The 21,703-nt window shown below is 52.1% G+C and overlaps 1 protein-coding gene across 1 annotated transcript in view; it reads left to right on the forward strand.

Annotated features, from left to right (window-relative positions):
- Positions 1-15,057, forward strand: part of LOC142930364 (uncharacterized) — a 30,515-nt gene extending 15,458 nt beyond the window's left edge. The window contains exons 2-3 of the mRNA XM_076072501.1: positions 6,278-6,404; positions 7,988-15,057. Of these exons, the coding sequence (XP_075928616.1) occupies positions 6,282-6,404; positions 7,988-9,838 (1,974 nt within the window). The 5' untranslated portion in view covers positions 6,278-6,281 and the 3' untranslated portion in view covers positions 9,839-15,057. The remainder of the gene's footprint in view (positions 1-6,277; positions 6,405-7,987) is intronic.
- Positions 15,058-21,703: the final 6,646 nt, after the last annotated feature.

Here is a 21,703-nt window from a genome sequence, read left to right on the forward strand (position 1 = left end):
CTGCTACTGCCGATGATGATGATGTTGCTGCTACTGCTGATGATGTTGCAGCTACTCCTGATGAATGATAACATCACGAGCGTGCGTTGGGATCAGCCCTCAACACATTGCTCGCGTGGGAGGTTTGGAAACGAAAGCATTCTTTATTTATTTATCAAATGAAAGTTTCCATTCGACCACAACCAACGAGCATAGCACGCAGGGTGGGGTACAGGTGTGGTGAGTGGGGCACAGGTGTGGTGAGTGGGGCACAGGTGTGGTGAGTGGGGTACAGGTGTGGTGAGTTGGGCACAGGTGTGGTGAGTGGGGCACAGGTGTGGTGAGTGGGACACAGGTGTGGTGAGTGAGGTACAGGTGTGGTGAGTGGGACACAGGTGTGGTGAGTGGGGCACAGGTGTGGTGAGTGGGGCACAGGTGTGGTGAGTTGGGCACAGGTGTGGTGAGTGGGGCACAGGTGTGGTGAGTGGGACACAGGTGTGGTGAGTGGGGCACAGGTGTGGTGAGTGGGGCACAGGTGTGGTGAGTGGGGCACAGGTGTGGTGAGTGGGACACAGGTGTGGTGAGTTGGGCACAGGTGAGGTGAGTGGGGCACATGTGTGGTGAGTGGGGCACAGATGTGGTGAGTGGGACACAGGTGTGGTGAGTGGGACACAGGTGTGGTGAGTAGGGCACAGGTGAGGTGAGTGGGGCACAGGTGTGGTGAGTTGGGCACAGGTGAGGTGAGTGGGACACAGGTGTGGTGAGTGGGACACAGGTGTGGTGAGTGGGGCCTTTGTGTGGTGAGTGGGACACAGGTGTGGTGAGTGGGGCACAGGTGTGGTGAGTGGGACACAGGTGTGGTGAGTGGGACACAGGTGTGGTGAGTGGGGCACAGGTGTGGTGAGTGGGACACAGGTGTGGTGAGTGGGACACAGGTGTGGTGAGTGGGGCACAGGTATGGTGAGTTGGGCACAGGTGTGGTGAGTTGGGCACAGGTGAGGTGAGTGGGGCACAGGTGTGGTGAGTGGGACACAGGTGTGGTGAGTGGGACACAGGTGTGTTGAGTGGGACACAGGTGTGGTGAGTGGGACACAGGTGTGGTGAGTGGGACACAGGTGTGGTGAGTGGGACACAGGTGTGGTGAGTGGGACACAGGTATGGTGAGTTGGGCACAGGTGTGGTGAGTTGGGCACAGGTGAGGTGAGTGGGGCACAGGTGTGGTGAGTGGGACACAGGTGTGGTGAGTGGGACACAGGTGTGTTGAGTGGGACACAGGTGTGGTGAGTGGGACACAGGTGTGGTGAGTGGGGCACAGGTGTGGTGAGTGGGGCCTTTATTGTGCCATTAGTTTCGGTTCCTCCCTCTGGCGTCTTTTGCGAACCACCGAGCAAAACAAGAGCTGGAATCCTACTCCGGGACTAGAAATTTCACTTGGTGCCGCATGATGGATACACTCAATGTGACTTCGTGAATAAGTAGCTGTCCGTTTACGAGTGAACACCTTATTACGGAGTCGCTCGAAATTAATGCGCGCCCCTGGTTCGAGATCAGCAGGGATTTTTTTAGGCTGGATGAGCGCTTGGAGGGGAGCAGCGGTTCGTGTAGGCTGTTAGCGCGCTGCTGCGCTACGAACCTGACGACTTTTTGTTTTTGCTTTTGCCATTTCGGTGACGACTGTCAGGTCCCTCCTCCATTACGAGACTCGTCCTTGCAGGTCTCCTGCATGACTGCATCCACACCCGGCTAAACAAAGTTAGCTTGAAACTTGTCTGCTGTCGTTGAAAAGCAAATCCGACTATGCTCCCCACGTTCACCAATCCGCAGCGACCAGCGTGGTGAAGTATGGTCAAATGAACCCCACGGCAATTAACGCGACGTGGGGAGGCACTCATCCAGCAGTGGATTGACACAATCGAGGCCGTAATTGAAAGTGAAACATACCTGGAAAATCTATTCAAAGGATACATTATGTACAGGCCTACATCATTTAGTAGACATATTAGTCCAGTGGTCTTCATTGCAAGACCCGCGGGCCAAAAGCGGCCCCTGGTGGCCTTCAGTGCGGCCCCTGACGCGCGGCCCTCGACAACACAGAAAGAGTGAAAACACCCCCCGTCATCATCATCGTGCTGCTGTCAAAGCCCATTGGTTTCAAATGGTGTGACGGCCCCCCACAATGATTGTCACATCAGCGAAAACGAGTGAAGCACACGCTGTATCAGTCAATAGCAGGATGGGCACCGGAGCCTGTAGAGTGGCCTTTAACAGATGCATGGAGAAACCAGCGTCTGGATTTCCACTGTAGTTGCGGGAGGAATGGTTCCACCTACGCAAACACACGATCCTTATCCTGCTTCCTCTTTAGTCTCCAGACTCGCAACCGCCGTAGGCGTGGAGGCACGCCTCGCGGTGGGGGAGCCAAGGTGATGGAAACAGAACAGGAAGAGAGGGCGGGGAGGGGAGAGAATGGGGAATGAGAGGGGAAAGGATGGAGAAGGAAGGGAGACACGGGAGGAAGAGGCTGCAGAAGGGCCTCGACGCTGCGACATGGAGCAGAGTCTGCAGTTTGTTTTCACAGCGGGCGGTGGGGAGGGAGGGGAGGGATTCAGAGTGGGGGTGGTCACACACAGGTCCCGTCATTTACGCGAGGCTTGAGCTGATGCAGTGATATTTGGATGACTTTATTTATGAATGATTCAATCGTTTTGCCGGAGGGTGGCCCACATGTGTATTTCACCGAGATAATGCGTAACTTGCGTTTCAAATGCGAATCATAGTTTCATAGTTTCATTTATTTGGTATAGCCCTGTGAGCCATTCGGCTCTTGAATCGGGTGCAACCGCAACAAACAAAAAAACAAAACATGAACAAGAAAACATCTTAAAGTGACTTTGTGCATATGCAAACAGAAAATACAGGAAAAAAACATCAAAATATCCCTGAAATAGCACCGTACACCAACGCTGTGTGCAAAAATCCCAGTGGGATGTAAGTCAAACAACAACAAGAAAACTAAGATTAAGGCCATCAGTCTAACTCCGTACTACAATAAACAAAAACATGGCGAAACCAAAAAACTTTTAGAAATCACCAAAATACAGCCATAAATGCAATGTAACAGTGATCATAAGAACTGTGACCGAATTTTTAACAATAAACTACATAAATAACATGTAACACCAAACCCTAGAGCCACAGCTGGCTGCATGAGTCACTCCACAAACAACAGGAGCATCAGTCGGAGTATCACATTTTTCAATGCACCTTTAAGATCAGCACACTAAATCAAAATACAGATAATACTTTGGAGCGGTCATCCGGAGCGAAACACGTGTAACACGTGTAACTTGTTTAAAATGTAAATACAATTCTTCCGTCAATAATTTTGATAATGTTTATCATTAGTAAAAAAAAACTAAACATTTATTTGTTTTACTAACTGTTGAAACGAAAGCGATTCGCCAGCATTGCATCTTTCAAAATGATTAACAATTGCTTTTCTCAAACGGATAAAAAGTTGGCCTAAGTTAACTTTTCAAATCGTCTCCTTTGATTGCAGTAATAATAGTAGCCTTGGCATTTAAAGGGCGTTACACGCCTGAGCGCCTTACGTCACAGCTCATATTAACCACTAGAAGGACACAGACCCCCAGGGGCACCCCGAGTGGCAGCTGTCCCTGTGCGGCGCAGGGTGACTCAGCACCTGACCTGCGAGCGGGCGGTAATCTGCTGCCGGTAGTAGGTGGGGATGTATCGCCGTGTGTGTGTGTGAGATCCCCAACCGGGTAATGTTTTCGGGTGGTCCGTATTTGGAGCGTTACAGCCAAATCACAACGATAACAGCAACACCAGCCGCGCGGTTTGTAACGCGCACAGCGTTGCACGGACATCGTCCAGTGAGCGTGACTGTGAGGATCGGAGCCAAGCTCGGCGTCGCACGAGAGCCCGGGGAAAGAGAGAGAGAGGTGGGGCCATTAAGAGAGAGGTGGGGGCCTTGAGCTGCCTCTTAGAAGTTGGTGTAGGGTGAACGCTGCTGCTGCTGCTGTGAACGTGCTGCTGCAGCAGCAGCAGCAGTGGGGACGGTGATGATGGTCGCGCTCCAGACGACGGAGGCTGCCGCGAAGAAACGGCGCCCGGCAGTGACCACGGTCCTGGTCCTGGGTGTAGAGACGAGGAGGAGGTTGTGAGTCGCGCTGCTGCTGTGCAGAGTTCCATCGTCAGCTGTGGTGCAGGGTGACAGGAGCTGTGGTGCAGGGTGACAGGAGCTGTGGTGCAGGGAGACATGAGTTGTGGTGCAGGGTGACAGGAGCTGTGGTGCAGGGTGACAGGTGCTGTAGTGCAGGGTGACAGGATCTGTGGTGCAGGGAGACAGGGGCTGTGGTGCAGGGTGACAGGAGCTGTGGTGCAGGGGGACAGGAGCTGTAGTGCAGGGTGACAGGAGCTGTAGTGTAGGGTGACAGGAGCTGTAGTGTAGGGTGACAGGAGCTGTAGTGCAGGGTGACAGGGGCTGTAGTGCAGGGTGACAGGAGCTGTAGTGCAGGGTGACAGGAGCTGTAGTGCAGGGTGACAGGATCTGTGGTGCAGGGAGACAGGAGCTGTGGTGCAGGGTGACAGGAGCTGTAGTGCAGGGTGACAGGAGCTGTGGTGCAGGGTGACAGGAGCTGTGGTGCAGGGTGATAACTGTGGTGCAGGGTGTCAGGAGCTAAGAGAGATACTGTGGACGACTGGCAGTCGGCGACCTTGTAGCTGACCCCGCTGGCCATGTGATGTCAGTGGAAGGTTGCAGGGGGAGGTGATGGAATCTAGCCGAGGATGACACGGGCGAGATTGCACTGCAGCTGGTGGAGTTCCTTGAGGGTACTCAATAAAGTTCGAACCAGGACAGAGTTGCAGTGTTCAAGGCGATATTTCGGTGGTGGTGAGTGGACGGCAATGACGTGAGTGCCCTGAGGTGGTAGTTACAGTACATATGGTTGGTGTAGCTGTCGAGGGATGAGATGTGATGGAAGAATTGGAGAGTGGAGCCAGCGATTAATTTGCGCGAAGGATGCGCGGAGGTGGCGAGGGGCTGTCTGGTGCCAATCAGCATGGCTTCCGATTTGGAACCATTCGATGAGAGATTGTTGACCCAGAACCACTGCTGCGAGGCGGCGGTGCACTCTGAGAGCCTCGATAATCCAGAGGCATCAGTGGAATCAACAGAGGTAAACAGTAGAGTGTCATCTGCGTAGGAATGGCGTTTAACACCTGAGCTTTCGATGAGGTGACTGATCTGAGACGTGTCGGTCCCTACCAGCAGGCGGCCGAGATGTCAACTCCCTCGCCTGGTATGCAGGGAGTCGTGGTGTGCATGGGTTCGATCCCAACCCTGACGGCCTTGTTGTACGGGGGGTGCTTCAAGAAAATGTTAACACCAACATGGGACTATCGTTCATGAGCTTAACAATGTCAAAGAGTCTCCACGTGTTCGCCATCGTTGTGAACACGTGGCCTGGAATCTTCTCCAAGTGGTATCCAGAGCCCGGAGGACGTGCGGCAATCCCGCGATGTCATTCGAAGGAGATCGGTTGCCCACTGCGAACGCGCGGACCAAAAATATGACTCCCCAAATTGACTCCGTTGGGTTTTGCAGATTCTCGTCATAGTTAAGACGCGAAATTGACCCAATAATCAATAATTAAGCGCTGTGGTGGGAGAACGCGGCGAGTGGTCGCGCCCCCTGGCGATGGCAGCGCGGTATGGCGCTTTGCGCAGGGAGATCCATTTACAGATACTCCACTAAGACGACAGGGATGGAATTCCAGCATGCTGAGTATGGAGAACAATGCAACGCCTCCGCACGCCTCCCATCAATAATGAGATCGTAGAACTCTCTCCTGATAACACTTACTCCAACATAGCCCGTGGGAGTTACTTACAGCGTTGCAATGACGCGTAAAGCCGAGGAGGTAATTAGAAAGCAGCGTGGTATCTGTAAATGGATCGCGCTCTGCAATATCATATTGAATTATTCCCACGGAACGTTCGCAGTACGGTAGCTCAGTGGGCCTTACCTGGAAAGATGAAACATAGTTTCGCTTTATTTGTCGATGTTTTCAAGTGTTTTTGTGTATTGTTTGTTGTTGCAACGTTCTGATCTGCCCCGACTGGAAATCTGTGGGGAAAAAAAACACAAACCCTTATAGCTCATCGCATTCCTGCAGGATAAATACATGTTAAAATTCTGACAATTCCCCTCGAGAAGGCTGTGTTGCAATGGGAGGGATGTTCATCTTCCTTGTTTGTGTCCTCTTGTTAGAACCATGGCGGGATTGCTCCCCGTGCGGGCCTGGTGCCTGTGCCTCGTGGTGGCCGTGACCTTGGCGATGCCCACAGGGCCCCCGGCGACCTTGCCAACCTCGTGGGCAGCACCGGGGCCTTCGCAGGTAAACGCCACCTCCTACCAGACCACAGCCACCACCACCAGTGATTGATGATGATAGCTGATCCGGTCGAGTTAAGCAAAAGAAACAGCTTTTGCAAACAGCCACTCGATCAAGAAAGCCGATTTTCTCGATCATAAATAAACTAGGGAAGATTCTAGATTTGAAGCTTTCGTGACTGCAAGGATCCATACTCTTTGGTTCTATTCGGTAAAGTCACGTAGGTAAAAAATAAAATAACAATAAAATCACGACGTTTCGGCCACAACACAAGTGGCCTTCATCAGGTGATGGGACCGGACTGTCCAAATTTACAAACACAGACACAATTTCAACCGAGAGGATGGTTTCAAATTAAGCAATCATTGGAAAGATGTTCTAAATCAAACCAAACATTAAACTAATTTTCAATGGTACAGTATATTTATTCAAGTAGTGGTATCGCAAACTTTCACAGCAGCTTATTTCCCTTCACACCAACATTATGTAAACTCCCCCCCCCCCCCCCCCCCACCGTGCCGGTCCAGTACATCACTTTATGCTAATTCCTTTGTCAAGGCGTTTTTTGTTTCCTCCCACACAGCTTAAAGGACGCGACCTGGGCTTGGCTGTCTTCACTCCAACGCTGTCCTCTGGACAGTCCGGTCCCTTCACTTGATGAAGGCCACTTGTGTTGTGGCCGAAACGTCGTGATTTTTTTGTTATTTTATTTTTTACCTATGTTACTTTACCGAATAGAACCAAAGAGTATAAACTAGGGAAGAATTATCAATCGAACTCGCCAATCAATATATTTATTATTATTAGTGCACCCAGTAACAGCCAGTAACAGTACAATCCATCACGCAATCAACAAGCAAAAACAAACCAATCAGTGAAGAAGCCAAAGAATGATTAAATAAATCAGCAAGTGAATTGATTACATCTAGGAATCAATCAGAGAGCCAATCAATAAATACTGCAACTTAATCAACAAATAAATCAGCGGATAAATCAATTTATCGGCGATCAACTCAAGCGTCCATCCAATTCAAAAATCCCACGTGCTCCCCTTCCAGCGTAGCCGAGGAGCCAATCAGTCTCCTCTGTTGGCCCCTTACCCAGCCGCTCGTGCTGTCGATTCCCTGCCACCACCCCCGCCCCACCCCTCCATTCTATTCCTGGCTCAGGACCTCCTTCCACCGCCGTCCAGCGATGCGAGCGCCTCCCATCTAGAGGGTCAACGCGCCCACCGCCAGCGTCTCGCAGACGCGGGCGGTGGGCGCGTGTGGACATCGCCACGCGAATCCTAAAACTGCATCGCACTGCAGAATCAAACCAAAGCTTGTCAACCGCGCTCACCGGTGAAAAACCGAGCCCATGAACCCAACGGGACGACAAACGAAACCGATAGCCCAACGAACTGCGTCCGGCTCCGTGAGTCACTCGCTCATCGCTAGACACGCGCTAAGCGATGGGGAGGCTGTCACATGGCTCTGTGGCTACGTGGGCTGACGTCGACACGCACTTTTTTAGGGATCTATTTTTCTTGTGCATCTGGCCCTCTGTGTAAAACCATTTGGTAAATAAGTCGCTTGTCACCGCAGGGCGAGGTCGTGACCGACGGCTCGGGGTCACCGGGAAATTTGCCGCTGCTGCCAACGGCATCGACGCTGGGTGAGCCCACGGTGGGGGGCGCCGCCGTGCCCCCCGAAGAAAAGACGTCGCTGCCGGCGGTGGCCGTGGCTCAGGCCGGCCGGGCCCTGGAATCTGCATTGTCCTCCCGAGGGACCGGGGAGGACAACGCGACTCCAGAGACTCAAGAGCCTCCTGCGACATCAGCTGCTGCTGCTGCTTTTCTCACTGCTGCAGGTGCTCCTGCCTCACCTGCTGTTGCTCCTGTTGCTGCTGTTGCTCCTGCTGCTGCTCCTGCTATTGGTCCTACCACTGCTGCTCCTGCTGATGCAGCTAATGGGTCAAGTGCCGCTATTGCTGCTGCTGCTGCTGCATCCGGTGAAGAGAAGCCACGAAATTTGAAGCGCAGTGGCACCGAGTTGGTTACTGCGACGCAGCCATCGCTTACAACGGCTTCATCATCGGCAGCAGCATCATCAGTAGCAGCGGTGGCACTTTCACCAACATCGTCATCATCACCACCGCCAGCAACGGCATCGTCCATGACGTCTGCGCCACCAAATTCAACGCTCTCGACTATATCCGCAACGACACCAACGTCATCGTCATCATCATCATCGTCGTCGTCATCTTTACCACCTTCAACAATGTCATCGACACTACTGCCATCAGTACCGTCGTCACCGCCACCATCGGCACCATCGTTATCACCAACATCAGCACCAACACGTTCATCATTCTCCCCTTCGATATCATCATCGCCAACATCAACATCACCATCGTCGTCGTTATCATCAACAGCGAATTCAACTGCCTCATCGCCACCACCATCATCAGCAGCGTCACAATCACCCACACAGCCATCATCAACAACACCGTCATCATCGTCGACATCACCGCCGCCGCCGCCGCCTTCATCACCGCCACTATCACCGCCACCACCAACAACAACATCCACACCTCCCACGCTGAACTCCACCACCACCCGCCCTCAATCTCAGACCACAGCAAACGGCACGGACATCGCCGCCCCACCGCTGGGCCTGTGGCAGGGCGGAAGCCTGTACTTCCTCATCAGCGGCATCGTCGCTCTGGCGGCCCTCGCCGTCGGCGTCGCGGCCTTCGCCGTCTACCGGTGCCACCGGCGGCAGGGGCGCGGCCGCGGCAGCTACCGGCCGGCCTCCTCGCCGATGCCGTCCAACTACTACGCCTCGGTGCGCTCCACCTTCGCCCCGGCGGGCACGGCCCGACGCCTCAACGCGGCCAAGGCGGCGTCCAAGGCGGCGCGTTTCAACTCGTGGGCCGGCCCCGCGCCCCTCGCCTCCGCCTACGACCGCGACGACGCGGACGGCCCCCGCGAGACGGCGGCCCTGCTCGACGTCGACGCGAACCCCGACGGGCCGGACGGAGGGGGAGGCGGCGGCGGAGACCCGAGGGCCGCCCCGACGGGAACTCCGTCGGAGGCCACGTCCCCCGGTTCGTGCGGCGGCCTCGTGACGTTCAGGCGAGCGTCGGCAGCCGGGCTCGCGGCGGCGGCTTCCGTGCCGCGCCTCGACCTCAGCCCGGGGCCCCACGACCCTGCCGGGGCCCAGCTGGCGGGGGAGTGGCACCTCATCCGCCTGCACAGCGCGCACGGGCCCCGCAGGGCGGTGGCGACGGCGGCGCTCACAGCTGAGGGGGATGGGGGCGACCCGACGGATCGGAGGAAGGCGGCGGACGGGAAGGAGGAGGAGGTGGTGGTGATGGTGAACGGCGTGGGGAGCGTGCGGGGTGGCCTAGGAGGCGAACGCGGCTCCTCCTTGACTCTGACCACAGAGTTGTGAACTCTGTGAACTTTTGAAAAGGGGAACTGTTATCGAGTTGACCTCCGCGAGGTCAAGTTCAGGTCAACGTATGCCACTGCAGGCGGAGGCTGTTTTTTTGTTTGTTTGCGGAGGGTCAATTGAGATATAGCGCACCGTAACTCTGCGTGTGTATACGAGATGTGGAATCATTGAACCCCCCCCACTCTAACCCCAGAGTTTGCTTAATCGTCACAAATGCGAGGTCACGATTCGATTGAAGACCTCGTTACTTTGCGTCTGTTTGTTGGCGGTTTCAAGTGAGGTGACGCACGGGCAGTCACCCCTTACACAAACGGAACATTAAATAATCTCCCAAATGTGACTGCGGGACACAGCAACACACAGTGGAACACATCGTGAACTCATGTCCACTGTGAGCCTATGGATCGTCTATGTGTGTGTCTATGGGTTTGTACGTGAGTCTGTGAGTCTCTATGTGAGTTTGTGGATCTCTGTATGAGTCAATGGGTCTCTGTATGAGTTAATGGGTCTCTGTGTAAGTCTATGGGTCTCTGCGTGAGTCTATGTGTCTCTTTGTGAGTTTGTGGATCTCTGTATGAGTCAATGGGTCTCTGTATGAGTTAATGGGTCTCTGTGTGAGTTTATGGGTCTCTGCATGAGCCTATGGGTCTATGTGTGAGTCTATGAGTCTCTGCATTAGTCTGTGAGTATCTATGTGAGTTTGTGGATCTCTGTATGAGTCGATGGGTCTCTGTATGAGTTAATGGGTCTCTGTGTGAGTCTATGGGTCTCTGCGTGAGTCTATGAGTCTCTATGTGAGTTTGTGGATCTCTGCGTGAGTCGATGGGTATCTGTGTGAGTCTTTTGGTCTCTGAATCTACGGGTCTCCATGTGAGTCTGTGAGTGCCTGCATGACTCTATGAGTCTTTGTGTGAGTCAATGGGTCTCTGCATGAGTCTATGGGTCCCCGCGTGAGTCTATGGGTCTCCACATGGGTCTATGAGTCTCTCTGTGAGTCTATGGGTCTCTGTGTGAGTCTACGGGATTCACGCTCGCTGTGCTCTGATGCCGTCGGCAACAGCTGAATTCACAGCGTAGACATCGAATTACAGCTGCGACTCATGTCCACGCGACAGAAGAACAATTGCTGTACAACTGAAGTTGAAGGCATGAATAACTCCGCAGTGGGCTCACGATAACTCTCATAACGACGATCAAATATGAGTGATTTTATGTTGTTGCTATTCGGGACTTACCACAGGGGAAATCGGCCACATTGATGATTTGAGAGAGAAAAAAACAGCGCTAAAAGGATTATCCTCGGTCGCCAATGCGATGTCGTGACTGCTCGGCACGCGTCGTTATGACCGCGAATGAAACCCCAAGGACAAAATGCGCACAATCTGGACAGTGTCACAGAAGCACCACGCGTGCGACCCATTGTCCTCCCTTGTTCCCGTTGGCGTCGTCCGCCGTGTTCCTTACAAGTAACCCCTTGCGCACAACGCGCCAGAGTCGTGGTCACCTCTCGGCACGGGCGATTCGAGGCACGTGAGCATCGAATTGCGTCACTCGTGACGCTTAAATTGCATCGCCCGCCCTGCTGAGCTATGGACCAAAGTGAGGACCTTGATGCCGAGTGACGACGATGACGATGATGCCGAGTGACAATGCGTACCGAGCCTGGGTTCTTCCAGGCTGCCGGGCACCGGTTTGAAAGTTCACATAGCAGCGAGTGATCGTTCCGCTCCGGCACCTTCTGGAATGACATCACAATGCCGGCTCGTGTGAGTGATTCCGAGCGGCGGTGACACGACGGGAGCGCGCGCGAGTCCGTGATTTTAAATTGTCCTTGCACGAGGGTGGCTTCAAGGTCACTCCCAGACTGTTGCTTCTGCCCCCAGCCACCTCCATCTTCTTGGGGCTCTGAGGGAGGGGGCCGCGTGGTTGGGCGACGATCCCTGAGGACGAGTGGGAAGAGACGCGTCTCCCGAAACGATTCAAACCGAGAGACGTTTTGCTTCCGCGCTGCACTGGGAATTCGGGCACTTGGTGCACCGGTGGGAGCGGTGCTGAGTTTGTGAGTGTGCGTGGGTGGAAGCGGTGCTGTGTTTGTGAGTGTGCGTGGGTAGGAGCGGTGCTGTGTTTGTGAGTGTGCGTGGGTAGGAGCGCTGCTGTGTTTGTGAGTGTGTGTGGGTAGGAGCGGTGCTGTGTTTGTGAGTGTGTGTGGGTAGGAGCGGTGCTGTGTTTGTGAGTGTGCGTGGGTGGGAGCGGTGCTGTGTTTGTGAGTGTGTGTGGGTGGGAGCGGTGCTGTGTTTGTGAGTGTGTGTGGGTGGGAGCGGTGCTGTGTTTGTGAGTGTGTGTGGGTGGGAGCGGTGCTGTGTTTGTGAGTGTGCGTGGGTGAGAGCGGTGCTGTGTTTGTGAGTGTGCGTGGGTGGGATAGGAGCTGTGTTGTGGATGGAGACTTTTGTGAATGGGTTCAGCTGCCACGATTCTGAAATTAAAACTCCCTACTCCATTAGCAAAAGTCCGGGACTGCCTTGAAACTCCCTCGTGTATAAGAATCCGGATGGTCTCAGCACTTGAGTGTTTGTAGAGTCCAGTAGGGGCTCATTTTGCCCTGAAGAACCCAGGGACCCTATGGTACTGACGATGAGACGTGTACGAGCAGTGACCTCTGACCTATGTCAAAAAGCAGTAACCAAAATGTTGACTCTAGTAATGTTACAGGGGTTTTAGACGTGTCCAGACTCTCTTCCTTCATTCATTCCTCAAATTCTTGAGTCGAGAGTCAGGGGCAGGAGGGAACACGCGGGGCAGGGGGGGGGGGAGTTAGGGGCAGGAGGAAGACTCCAATCTCACCGGGCGTCGAACATCAAACATTGGACGGAGTGGAAGCCACCTGGGTGATCGATGCCTGTGATGGACACAGAGAGAGAGAGAGAGGGAAGTGGAGATTGCACTGCAGGGAGATATCGGCGCAGGAAAGGGGTGTGCCCCAAATGGCACTAAAAGAGCTTCATAGCTCATCAGATTCGTCCAGTCTAAATACAGAATCTGAAAATAATGAGTAAGCTTTTTTGTAAATCAATCAAATATTTACTTAGCACGATCTGCACCTTTGCTCGTTCTCCAAATGGTCACAACGAGGATCAAAGGTTTCCTGATGGTACAGTAGCAGGTAGGCAAAGCCTACGTGAGGCCTAAGGGCACAGGTACGCATTGTAACTCTGTGAAAAACAATGGGGGGGGGAGGGGTGAGAAAAGAAAGTTGATGAGGTCAAAGGTGGTGTAGGGGCCAAGAGCTCAGGAGTTCAGGGCTAACCGTGCAATCCGGCGTCATTGAGGACTGTGCTTTAGATAATGATTCACCCCATACATAAACTATGAGCTAAGCTATTTTATTTTACCAGGTAAGGCCCCGCTGAGCTCTACTGTACGGCTCTTTTTCAGCAGCTACCTAGCCACAAATGATAGTTCAGCGAAGTGGCTTATTGCCACTTCGCTGAACTATCAGCTAAATACTCTAAACGCGTGATGTTGACTCTAAATGTGGCGGGGAAAACCGGAGGACCCGGGGAAAAAATCGACGCGACCACGGGGAGAGAGACAGGCGAACTCCAAATACACAACAGGGATCGAACCCACGACCTCCTGTATACGAGGCGGAGTTAGTTAACATCTCGGTGTCCCCGGGGTGTCCCGAGTCGGTGGATGCGTGTGGACTACCGAACACAGACACGGGAGTACGTCCCACGCGTGCACCGCAGTCACCATCGCTGTCCGTGCACGGATTTCACCGGGGGTCCGCCCATCCGTGCTGAACGTCGGTGAAGGTGGATACTGCACGGCGACGTCATTGTCGAGGGCAAATCTTTTCGCGAGTGTGAAAATATGTTTGGCGAGCCAGGAAATGTGAGCCGTCTGATGTTTCCGCTTGCATGGTGCATGGGTCACCCCGTGAGCCTCTGGCTTGAGCCTCTGGCTTGAGCCTCTGGCTTGAGCCTCTGGCTTGAGCCTCTGGCTTGAGCCTCTGGGTTGAGCCTCTGGGTTGAGCCTCTGGGTTGAGCCTCTGGCTTGAGCCTCTGGGTTGAGCCTCTGGCTTGAGCCTCTGGGTTGAGCCTCTGGGTTGAGCCTCTGGGTTGAGCCTCTGGCTTAAGCCTCTGGGTTGAGCCTCTGGGTTGAGCCTCTGGTTTTATTAAACTCGCCAGGCCATAGAGCACTTCAGTAATGTTCATTGCGTGATTACTCGGTGGGGCACAATCCGAGTTGTGGAATACAATGTACAATGTTATTTTATTATTATTATTCCACTCGTGTAACCCAGGGAAGCGTCACCGAGTCTCGTGACTCCTTTTTCAGGAGGGTCCTGCCAGGTTATCGCAGTGCAGTGTGCGACGCTGCTGCGGTTGCAGCTGCTGCTGCTGCATGTGATCCCAATCAAGGGATTTGCTGGCACAGCAATACCCCGGTTAACGTCGGGGATGCGTTCCTGAAAGGTGCGAGGGCGATTATCGATTCGACGTCAATCGAAGCGAAGTACAGGGGTAGGTGGTGGTGGTGGAGGGCGAAGGCTGAGATGGGATGGATGACGGGGAAGGGCGGACGATGATGCTGTTCAGCGACGTAGGTGTGGGATTAAGGCGACGCAAATCGGGTAGCGGCGTTAATGATAAAGCGACGACGTCTTTGCGAAACGACGTGAAAGAGGGACGTAAGTCGGGGTATTGCTGTGTTTGTCTTCAGCAATGGGATGTGTTGGCCGATCAGCACCGGTTACATTGTATAGGGTTTTTATTATTCATAACAAAGGTTTTTGGGTTAGATCGCGTTTATCCATAAATGCGTCGTAACCCTCCACCACCCGACACGGCCAATCAGCAAAGAAAAGTGTCACGTTGACAAAAGACAAATAATTCACCACTTCAGCCCACCGGTGTGTTGAAGAGTTAATCCACATTTACAGTTTGAGTACGACGTTTCGCCGGTAAATACTTCCAGCATCATCGGGCAATTCGCCAGAATGGTCGCGAAAGCCTACGTGTTAAACTGGTTTTTATTATGTTCGCGTTGGGAGGAAAGCGGGTGAGGTAACCCAAACAATGCCAAGCATTGTTGTTGTTATTGTTGTTGTTGTTTAAAACGATTTATCGCTCTTCTCACTCAGTGCCTTCTCCACACCAGAGGGTGGCTGATTTTTACCGCCTGTACAATAAATATCGGACGAGTTCATTGAATCGGCTCTGCCCGTCTCTGTGTGTGCTGTCGTAGCGAGCGTGTGGATTGCGGTGGCTCTCTTGAAGACGGACCAGCTTAGATTGAATATCTGTATCACGCTGTGCTGATATGAGGCACTTACCCTGGGGGGAAACCGGGCACATTGACGAAAAAGGTTATCGGCCAAAAAGTGTGGATGAAGACAAAGAGTGCTGAAAGTATTTGTGGTGCCACGGCCGTGGAGCAACTCCGCCAGCGCCACGGCTCCCCCCTGGCCCCCACCCTAAGCACACACGCAGCGAACACACACCCATACACAGTGCACACACACACGCAGCACACACACAGCGCACACACGCAGCGCACACACACACACACAGCACACACACACACAGTGCACACACACACAGCGCACACACGCAGTGCACACACACACAGCACAAACACACGCAGTGCACACACACGCAGCACACACACACCGTGCACACACACGCAGCGCACACACACGCAGCACACACACACACACGCAGCGCACACACACACAGCACACACAGACAGTGCACACACAGCACACACACACAGTGCACACACACACGCAGCGCGCACACACGCAGCACACACACACGCAGCGCACACACACGCAGCGCACACACACACGCAGTGCACACACACAAAGCGCGCACACACGCAGTGCACACACACGCAGTGCACACACACACGCAGCGCACACACACGCAGTGCACACATACACGCAGCACACATACACGCAGCACACACACACAGCGCACACACGCAGCACACACACGCAGTGCACACATACACGCAGTACACACACAGCACACACACACGCAGCGCACACACACACGCAGTGCACACACACGCAGCGCACACACACACACACAGCACACACACACGCAGCGCACACACACACGCAGTGCACACACACACGCAGCACACACACACAGCGCACACACACGCAGTGCACACACACACGCAGCGCACACACACACATAGCGCACACACACACAACTGGCGGGTTCCTTCAGGCGACAATTTTATTCATTCGGCTGCGTCGGGTGGAAGAAGGAGTACGACACAACATTGACAATCTTCACTCACGCGACGATCTGACTCCATAATTAACTAAACTAAACTATATATCTTACCAGGTAAGGCCCACTGAGCTCTTTATCAGAACCGACTTGGCCGCAAATGACAGCTCAACGAAGTGGCTTATCACGTAGAAATGTAGAGCAGCCAGATACTCTGAATGCGTGATGTTGACTCTAAATGTGGCGGGACAAACCGGAGGCCCCAGAGAAAAATCCACGCGACTACAGGAGGGAGAGACACGCAAATTACAAATTTACTGGCGACTGCAAATCGCAACGTGTGAAGATGATGATGATCTGGCCGTAGTCGGCAAACTGCAATCTGTTAGATTTTGGGAAGGATCTGGTTCGCATGTTCTCCCCGTGATCGCGTGGAATTTTCTTCAGGTCCTCCGGTGTTTTTGTCCACATTTAGAATCAGCATCACGCGTGTCTGGCTGCTCTACATGTTCACGTGATGATAAGCCACTTCGTTGAGCTATCATTGTGGCCAGGTCGCTGCGAAAAAGAGCTATACAGCTCCGTGGGTCTTATCTGGTAAAATAAACAAATAAAATGTTTACTATAGTATTGTCTGCTTTTTTTACCTGGTTTCCCTACTCTAGAAAAATTCCGGGGCTGGGTCGCGGGGGGCCAGGGTCTGAGGGCGAGGGGGGCAACCCCCCCTCCCCACCCCTCGCGCCCTGTGTCTCTGCAGCAGCCGCTGGCACGCGGGCGGTCATTGACGAGACGAATGGGCAGGGGGCGGGCGGCGAATTGGGGGGGGGGGTGGCCGGGACCCCCAAGGGACGCCCAGGGGCAGCACACCCCACGTGGAACCGGGATCACAGGAGTTGAGCAGGGGCCTCGCCGCCCCGTGGCGCCACGCAGACGGGCAGCAAGCGACCGCTGTGCCTGGACGCTGCCCCTGGCCGCCCCCATGCGCCGTCCTGCCTCGTGTCCTTCACAATGCCCACTCCATTGCCAATGCCCCTGTCCGTTCGCCTGCCCTTGCCTGTGCCCACGGTCATACCCATTCCACTGCCACTCCGTCTTCACCGCCGACTGCCCCGGCTCTGACCACTGACCGCTGAACTGCGCTCGCACATCAGGCCCTGTCCATGCCCTCCCGGGTCCTGCCACGCTTGTCGCTCGCCTGCCCGTGCCCCGAGCCGTACCTCGGGCCGTGCTCCGAGCCGTGCCCTGATGGGAGTCTTTAACATTGAAGTCTATGGGAGTCTTTAACATTGAAGTCTATGGGAGCCTTTAACATTGAAGTATATGGGAGTCTTTAACATTGACGTCTATGGGAGTCTTTAACATTGAAGTGTATGGGAGTCTTTAACATTGAAGTCTATGGGAGTCTTTAACATGGAAGTCTATGGGAGCCTTTAACATTGAAGTATATGGGAGTCTTTAACATTGACGGCTATGGGAGTCTTTAACATTGAAGTGTATGGGAGCCTTTAACATTGAAGTGTATGGGAGCCTTTAACATTGAAGTCTATGGGAGTCTTTAACATTGAAGTATATGGGAGCCTTTAACATTGAAGTCTATGGGAGCCTTTAACATTGAAGTCTATGGGAGTCTTTAACATTGCAGTCTATGGGAGTCTTTAACATTGAAGTCTATGGGAGCCTTTAACATTGAAGCATATGGGAGTCTTTAACTTTGACGTCTATGGGAGTCTTTAACATTGAAGTGTATGGCAGTCTTTAACATTGAAGTCTATGGGAGCCTTTAACATTGAAGTATATGGGAGTCTTTAACATTGACGTCTATGGGAGTCTTTAACATTGAAGTGTATGGGAGCCTTTAACATTGAAGTCTATGGGAGTCTTTAACATTGACGTCTATGGGAGTCTTTAACATTGAAGTGTATGGGAGCCTTTAACATTGAAGTGTATGGGAGCCTTTAACATTGAAGTCTATGGGAGTCTTTAACATTGAAGTCTATGGGAGCCTTTAACATTGAAGTCTATGGGAGCCTTTAACATTGAAGTCTATGGGAGTCTTTAACATTGCAGTCTATGGGAGTCTTTAACATTGAAGTCTATGGGAGCCTTTAACATTGAAGCATATGGGAGTCTTTAACTTTGACGTCTATGGGAGTCTTTAACATTGAAGTGTATGGCAGTCTTTAACATTGAAGTCTATGGGAGCCTTTAACATTGAAGTATATGGGAGTCTTTAACATTGACGTCTATGGGAGTCTTTAACATTGAAGTGTATGGGAGCCTTTAACATTGAAGTCTATGGGAGTCTTTAACATTGAAGTCTATGGGAGCCTTTAACATTGACGTCTATGGGAGCCTTTAACATTGAAGTCTATGGGAGCCTTTAACATTGAAGTCTATGGGAGCCTTTAACATTGACGTCTATGGGAGCCTTTAACATTGAAGTCTATGGGAGCCTTTAACATTGAAGTCTATGGGAGACTTTAACATTGAAGTCTATGGGAGCCTTTGACATTGAAATGTATGGAAGCCTTTGACATTGAAGTGTATGGAAGCCTTTAACATTGAAGTCTATGGGAGCCTTTAACATTGAAGTCTATGGGAGTCTTTAACATTGAAGTCTATGGGAGTCTTTAACATTGAAGTCTATGGGAGCCTTTAACATTGAAGTCTATGGGAGTCTTTAACATTGAAGTCTATGGGAGACTTTAACATTGAAGTCTATGGGAGTCTTTAACATTGAAGTCTATGGGAGTCTTTAACATTGAAGTCTATGGGAGTCTTTAACATTGAAGTCTATGGGAGTCTTTAACATTGAAGTCTATGGGAGTCTTTAAAATTGAAGCCTATGGGAGTCTTTAATATTGAAGTCTATGGGAGCCTTTAACATTGAAGTCTATGGGAGTCTTTAACATTGACGTCTATGGGAGCCTTTAACATTGAAGTGTATGGGAGCCTTTAACATTGAAGTCTATGGGAGTCTTTAACATTGAAGTCTATGGGAGCCTTTAACATTGAAGTCTATGAGAGCCTTTAACATTGAAGTATATGGGAGTCTTTAACATTGAAGTCTATAGGAGTCTTTAACATTGAAGTCTATGGGAGTCTTTAACAATGAAGTCTATGGGAGTCTTTAACATTGGTGATGAGAGGCGGTGGTGGTGAGAGGCAGAGGAGTGATGCTGCTCGACAATGGAGGCAGAAGAATAAACCCACTGCTTGGGAATGGAGGCAGAGAATGTCAACTTTGCTGCGTCTTGAGAAGACGAGTTGATCGATATATGGATGGCGTATAAAGCATATTGAGTTCTGGAGATATTATTAAATAGCTCATCAGCTTAACATGTAGCCTAATGAAAATAACGGATTTTGGCAATAGAGTGTACTGTGAATTGCACACTGCCACGCCGCGTTTTCGGTGTCTTCTTAGCCATTTTTGGTCGTTTTTTCTCCGAATTCTTTACGAAATTGTAGAGAGGGGCCTCGGATTATACAAACCCCTCGATTGACATGGTCAAAATCCGTCTCGAAATGCCAGAATGAAGACCTATCAGTAGCAGCAGTTTGTTGTTTCCCCCACATGGACGAATGGGAAAATAATTAAATATATAAAGTGTGTCTCGGAAACTACAAATCGCACGGTTAAGGTCTTTATGGTATTGAACTCAGCACGGAATTTCACCAATTCTTCAATGGTCTAAACGTGTATGGCCAGCTTGAAAATCCCTGAGGAAATAGAGAAATCGAGAATTAGAGAAATAGAGAATTAAAGAATTAGAGAAATACAGAAATACAGAAATAGAGAATTAGAGAAATAAAGAATTATAGAAATAGAGAATTAGAGAAATAGAGAATTAGAGAAATAGAGAAATAGAGAATGAGAGAATTAGAGAAATAGATCAATAGAGAATTATAGAAATAGAGAATTAGAAAAATAGAGAAATAGAGAATTAGAGAAATAGATAAACAGAGAAATAGAGAATTAGAGAAAGAGAGAATTACAGAAATAGAAAATTAGAGAAATAGAGAATTAGAGAAATACAGAAATAGAGAATTAGAGAAATAGAGAATTAGAGAAATAGAGAATTAGAGAAATAGATAAATAGAGAATGAGAGAATTAGAGAAATAGATCAATAGAGAATTATAGAAATAGAGAATTAGAAAAATAGAGAAATAGAGAATTAGAGAAATAGAGAAATAGAGAATTAGAGAAATAGAGAATTAGAGAAATAGAGAAATAGAGAATTAGAGAATTAGAGAAACAGAGAATTAGAGAAATATAGAATAAGAGAATTAGAGAAATAGAAAATTAGAGAAATAGAGAAACAGAGAATTATAGAAATAGAGAATTGGAGAATTAGGGAAATAGAGAATTAGAGAAACAGATCATTAGAGAATTACACTGCAAATCGGTCGTGGAGGTTCATTTATATTTTCTTTTTAACGGCGCCGGACCTCGTAACGTGTTGTCCTCTGGTAGACGTGTGCAGTACTAACTACCAAAGTAGTCAACACGTGGTTACGCCTGCCATCATATCTGGTAGACGTGTGCAGTATGGGGGCAGCACGGGACGCCAGCCACGTTGCCGCTGTCAATGGCTGCTCGCCCGCGCGTTCCCCGTAAATCGCCGGCCCAGAGTTCGCCCGAAGCACGGTTCGCCGCATTGAACCCACGAAGACACCGCACAGTGCCACTGCTGCTATTGCCACACGGTGGCGCTGCAGTTGTACCGCGTTGTGGCCACACGGTGGCGCTGCAGCTGTACCGCGTGGTGGCCACACGGTGGCGCTGCAGCTGTACCTCGCTGTGGCCACACGGTGGCGCTGCAGCGGTACCGCGTGGTGGCCACACGGTGGCGCTGCACCTGTACCGCGTGGGGCCACACGGTGGCGCTGTAGCTGTACCTCGCTGTGGCCACACGGTGGCGCTGCAGCTGTACCTCGTTGTGGCCACACGGTGGCGCTGCAGCTGTACCGCGTGGTGGCCACACGGTGGCGCTGCAGCTGTACTTCGTGGTGGCCACACGGTGGCGCTGCAGCTGCACTTCGTGGTGGCCACACGGTGGCGCTGCAGCTGTACCGCGTCATGGCCACACGGTGGCGTTGCACCTGTACCGCGTGGTGGCCACACGGTGACGCTGCAGCTGTACCGCATGGTGGCCACACGGTGGCGCTGCAGCTGTACCGCGTGGTGGCCACACGGTGGCGCTGCAGCTGTACCGCAAGGTGGCCACACGGTGGCGCTGCACCTGTACCGCGTGGGGCCACACGGTGGCGCTGTAGCTGTACCTCGCTGTGGCCACACGGTGGCGCTGCAGCTGTACCTCGTTGTGGCCACACGGTGGCGCTGCAGCTGTACCGCGTGGTGGCCACACGGTGGCGTTGCACCTGTACCGCGTGGTGGCCACACGGTGGCGCTGCAGCTGTACCGCGTGGTGGCCAACAACCCGCGGTTTGACTTCCCTATGCGGTACCGCGTCCACTGCTCGCGGCTCGCGTCTCGCCGAGCGATGGCGGCGACGTTTTAGTTCTGGCCGCAGTGTTGACCACAGACGCGAGAGGGCCCTCTCAGTGACGCGGTGGTGTCGGTGCCCCGCCGCGCCTCATTACACCGAA

The sequence above is a fragment of the Petromyzon marinus genome, chromosome 38 (genome assembly GCF_048934315.1).
Source record: "Petromyzon marinus isolate PM22_M1 ecotype Great Lakes invasive population chromosome 38, UKy_Petmar_22M1.pri1.0, whole genome shotgun sequence".
Classification (NCBI taxonomy): domain Eukaryota; kingdom Metazoa; phylum Chordata; class Hyperoartia; order Petromyzontiformes; family Petromyzontidae; genus Petromyzon; species Petromyzon marinus.